The sequence below is a fragment of the Spermophilus citellus genome (assembly GCF_964194105.1).
Source record: "Spermophilus citellus genome assembly, chromosome: 13".
Lineage (NCBI taxonomy): Eukaryota > Metazoa > Chordata > Mammalia > Rodentia > Sciuridae > Spermophilus > Spermophilus citellus.
In genome coordinates this window covers 54821286-54826301 of record NC_138193.1, presented here as the reverse complement: position 1 = coordinate 54826301, position 5016 = coordinate 54821286, and the positions used below count along the sequence as shown (strand labels likewise).

The window sequence follows — 5016 nt, the reverse complement described above, 5'->3', positions numbered from 1 at the left end:
GGGCTGGTCACTAGGGGGCAAGGAGCAAGGCAACCTTCACTGGAGGTCAGGAGTGTAAGGAAGCTGGGTCTGAGCTGGAAGGCAATCCCACAGCCCTGTGCTAGCAGGTGGTTTAGCGGTTTGGCGAGCTGGGAACACCGCCAATAGTTGGGGGCCACTTCCTTGCCCTTCCTATTTACCTAATCGCGCAGACTCCGGTCAAACCTGCACTCCCACTTCATTTCTGGTACCAGCGACCTAGGGAAACTGTTCCATCACCGGGCGCCTGAAACCTTAGGTTTCGCCCCCGCCCCGCTGGACAGCTCCTCCCACCGCCCCGCCCCGCCCCAGGTTTTAAGGGTCTCGGATCCCCTCTCGAGCACCTGAGATCCGTGGCATGGAGCCTGGGAGCCACAGGGAAGGCGGCTTCGGCCGCACGGTGTGCGTGCTCACCGGGGCCTCCCGCGGCTTTGGCCGCACGCTGGCTCAGCTCCTGGCTGGGCTGCTGTCCCCCGGCTCGGTGTTGCTCCTAACCGCCCGCAACGAGGAGGCGCTGAAGCAGCTGGAGGCAGAGCTGGTCGCTGAGCATCCAGGCCTGCGCGTGGTGTGGGTGCCCGCCGACCTGGGCTCGGATGCCGGCCTTCAGCAGCTGCTTGGAGCCCTGCGTGACCTCCCCAGACCCGAAGGGCTTCAGCGACTGCTGCTCATAAACAACGCGGGTGAGACGCGGGGGCTCGGGCGGATTCTCCATTTAAGCGTTCACTTCCCACATCGCTGGGCGATTCCTAGGCGGGCAGACTAGGCGGCTGAGTCCAAAGGACTAGTTGTTTCATCTGTTGCTGAAAGCTCCGTCCTTGTCCCCATGCCAATCTGATAAGGAGGACATGGTTTTGAGAAAAAAGGAAAAAGAGGTTTATGGCTTTGCTAGTAAAAGAGAAACAGGGACTCTGTCCCAAAGACTGTGATTCTGACCATCAGTAGGAGTAGGGGTCTTTTAAAGAGGTGATTCAAAGGCTACAGTCCACCTGGTCTCTGTTGGAATTGTAATTTACTTGTTAACTTGGGGGATAGTCATTTCTGAGATCTTCTGGTACCATCCCCAAACTCTGAATTACTTTGTTTCTATGGTGGGTGTGTAGTCAAGGACAGATAAATCTGCCTAAAGTAGGGAAGAAAGGTAATCCTGTTTCCCCTGAGATTAGGGAGTGGGGGGGGGCGGTTATGGAGGAACAGGGAGAGAAAGAACCATGTCCATTTTAAAAAAATCAGTTGCAGTGGCAGAGCAGCAAGGGTCATATTCAAAGCATAAAGTGGACCACTGTTACACAGCCTCGATGGCACATGGAAGCAAAATGTTCAGGAGGAAGGCCGGGTGCTCTGATACCGACCTGGTTCTCGACCTGGTCCTTATCCGGACAGTCAAGTTTTCTAAAGTGTTATTGAACTTTGCAGAACATTTTGCGCAGCGCCCTCTAGCGAGGGCCTGAGTCAATACACTTCAACTACCCCTAGAGCTTCCCCGCTAGACCCCTGCTCCCCAGTCCCAGAGCAAGACAAGTGCATTCTCAGTGGGCAGCTCCAGTGGTTGGTCTTCTCTCCACACATTAGTCTTTCTTCAGAGCTTGAGAAGCAGGAAACGCCTTGGGAAGTGCAAGGCGGATGCTTGCTCTTGGTCTGGATGGGAAAGGTGTCTGGAGGACCCTGGGAGAAGAAAGCCCCTCCTGTGCTGGGTTATTTCTTTTGCTTCCCACACTCCTGGTGCTGGGGATTGAACCCACAGTCTTCCACACGCTAGGCAAGTGCTCTACCATAGAACCACATCCCTGGTGCTTCACTGAGTTATTTCCACCTCTGTTTTTTCAGCCACTCTTGGGGATGTTTCCAAAGGCTTCCTGAGCCTGAGTGACCCAGCTGAAGCAAACAGCTACTGGGCTATGAACTTGACTTCCATGCTCTGCCTGACCACCGGACTCCTGAGGGCCTTCCAGGACTGTCCTGGCTTGATCAGGACTGTGGTTAACATCTCATCCATCAGTGCCCTGCAGCCCTTTAAGGGTTGGGCATTGTACTGTGCAGGGAAGGCTGCCCGTGCCATGTTGTTCCAGGTCCTGGCTGCAGAGGAACCAAGTGTGAGGGTGCTGAGCTATGACCCAGGTAGGTGGAAGGTACTGCCATCACTGTCTCCCAGAATTGGCTGGTCCCCCTCTGAGGGCTGGACAGAGGGCCTAGTCTGTCTCCTTGGAGGAAGGATCCACAAGGTATGTTGTTTCTGAATCATGATCTCACACCTCAGGTGAAAGATAGATTCCAGGGAAGTTAAGAGCTGGAAGGAGGGAGTGGGGACTTGCCTCCACTAGAGGGTTGAACAGGGAAGTCTGAGATATTAGACTATTAGAATATTAGATGAAGGGTTTGAATTTTGAGCCCAAACCATCTTATGTGAAATGGGAAAGATGCTACCTGTCTTAACAGGGAAGTAGGGGAGCTAAAGGAGATATTGCATGTGAAAATGATCCTCTTCAGTGGAGTACTCTCTAATTGGTAGAACTTCTAGTTGTTCCATAGGATTTGTCACATTGCATGACCTTCATAGGTGTACTTGATGGGAAAACCGGTTCATCTGTGTGTGCCCAGCAGCAAGCTAGCAAAGCTACTGGGCTATGAACTTGACTTCATGCTCTGCCTGACCATCAACCTCCTGGTGGTCTTCTAGGATTGTCCCATCGTGGGACAGTATTGGGTATTCTGCAGAGAATGTTAGCTGAGTGACATGCAGACAGACATTGTTGAGTGGTGACAACCTAGGCTAAACTGGGCTGGAACCCTTGTAGTGGGCGATGCTGGGATGAATAAGATCATTCCTTGTCCTTGTGGAAGTTGAAAGGTATGGGGTCTTGGGAAACCTGGTCTGGTTTCTGACCTCTCCACCCAAATACCACAGTGCCAGGGCCTTTATTCTAGACTTGCAGTTCCTGCAGTTAGAAGGGGAGTGACAGGGCGATGGTTGAATGTCTGAGCAGCCAGGTGGAGATCCAGCTTTGTGTCCTGGGGACAGAGATATAGAGTGGCCTGCCCAAAGCCCATATGTGACAATACCAGGATTCTACCTTGCTTCTAAGATTGTGATCAGTACCATGTCTGCGTCTCATGTTCTCCATTGCTCCCACCCCAGCAAACACATGCAGTTATTCTGGAGCCAACATCCCAGCTCATCACAGGCTCTGAGCTCAGCCTAGAGCTCAGTCAGACCACAGTGACCAAATGTCAGTTAAGCTAGGCGTGGAGATGGCAGATGGCCACATGGCTAGGTTTGATGTCAGGAGTCTGAGCATTCTAAGAGAGCTGAGATTTTTAGGAGCTCCCCAGGGCCTGAAAAAGGCAGAGACCAGTCTGGTTTTCATTTCAGTCTCTGGAAGAATGTTCTAGGGCTGGGATTGTGGCTCAGCAATAGAGCGCTCACCTAGCATGGGCGGGACCCGGATTTGATCCTCAGCACCACATAAAAATAAAGGCATTGTGTTGTGTCCATCTATACCTAAAAAATAAATACTAAAAAAAAAAAGAATATTCTAACAGGTGTCCAAAGATAGAGTGGGCTGTTTGGAAAGGTAGCACATCTCTTGTCATCAGGATGAGAAGTGATTGGAAGGTGTTTGAATGTTAGAAGATGATATTCTTTCCAGCCTTGAGATTCTTGTGATTTTCTGTCCTTCATGATCATTAACTCCAGATTCTGGGATGTTTTGATTTCTATATGAAGAATAACAAGTGCTTACAAGAGTTCAAAAGGGAACAACTCCTTACAGATGGGAGACTAGGAATGATTTTACTGGAGGTAGATGAACTCTGTATTGACTCATGAGGGCTGTGTGGATGTTGGCAGGTGGTAGACATGTCCTAGCAGTGCAGGTAAAGGAGGGAAAACATGTTAGGGAGTGACAGGCCTTGCAGTTTGTCTGGAAGCTGATTGAGGACAGAGGGAAGTGAGTAAGGGCACCTTGAGTACTGGGCCAGGCTATTGGGAAGCCCCTGAGGGGTTTTCAGCAGAGGAATGGGTATGGTATTTTAGAAAATGAGTTTAGCAGAAGGGTGGGTTGAAACAGGGAGAGAGAGAACCAGGGCTTTGTGAAAAGGAAGAGCTTGGTTTTCAGGGTATGTAGGTGCAGGAGGATCCTGCCTGGGGCCTGGCTGACTGTGGGCAGAGGGTGTGGTAGGAGGAGGGCACGGGGTTTTAAATACTTTATATGTAGAAGTGGGAAAATCAAGAGAAGGTGCTGCGGGACTGGAGTTAGTATGTGCTTAGCACGTATAAAGCCCTGAACTTCATCCCCAGCACCACATTGAAAACAAAGTCAGAGGAGAAGGTACTACTTCATGAGAAAGTAGGACCTCATGAAGGGGACCGTGTTTTGTGTGGGCTTTGGAATTTGAGTCTGGAACTCAGTAGTGACAAAGAGGGGACTTCGGCCACTCTGACCATGCATTTGAGCAAAGATGAGGTAGGTATTGCCTCTGACCAGACCTGATTCAGCTCCATAACCTAAATACATAGCAGGGACCCATGACCTTCTGGTCCTGTCTTCTGCTTTTTGTCCTCTAGGTATCATGGACACAGACATGCAGAAGTTGGCCCGGGAGACCTCAGTGGATCCAGACTTACGAAAAAGGCTACAGGATCTGAAGACAAAGGGGGAACTGGTGGATTGTGGGGTGTCAGCCCAAAAGCTGCTGAACTTGCTGCAAACAGACAAGTTTGAGTCCGGAGCCCATGTGTCCTTCTAATAAATAGCTTATGTTCTTGGCTTCTTGGGTCTTTTGGCTTCCACTTTGGGGTACAGCCCAGGAGCCCTGGGGCTTCCCACACCCTTTCATAAAGCCCCCTGCCAACCCTGCCCAACGCAGACAACCATTCATGCCTACTGCCCTGCCCACAAAGGCAGCCAGTGGGAGTGGCAGGTGTCACCAGTTGTCAGATCTGTGTCATGCAGCCTGGCTTGGAAAGAGGTTATGGGTATTGTAGTTCTCTATCCCCAGGAT

At 51.0% G+C, this 5016-nt stretch overlaps 1 protein-coding gene across 1 annotated transcript; it reads left to right on the top strand.

Annotated features, from left to right (window-relative positions):
- Positions 1–255: 255 nt before the first annotated feature.
- Positions 256–4761, top strand: LOC308632864 (sepiapterin reductase-like; the record flags this gene model as incomplete). Its single annotated transcript, XM_081265231.1, has 3 exons — positions 256–698; positions 1843–2133; positions 4580–4761. The coding sequence occupies exons 1-3, from the start codon at positions 377–379 to the stop codon at positions 4759–4761; spliced, it is 795 nt and encodes a 264-aa protein (XP_081121357.1). The 5' UTR covers positions 256–376.
- Between the last annotated feature and the right edge of the window lie 255 nt (positions 4762–5016).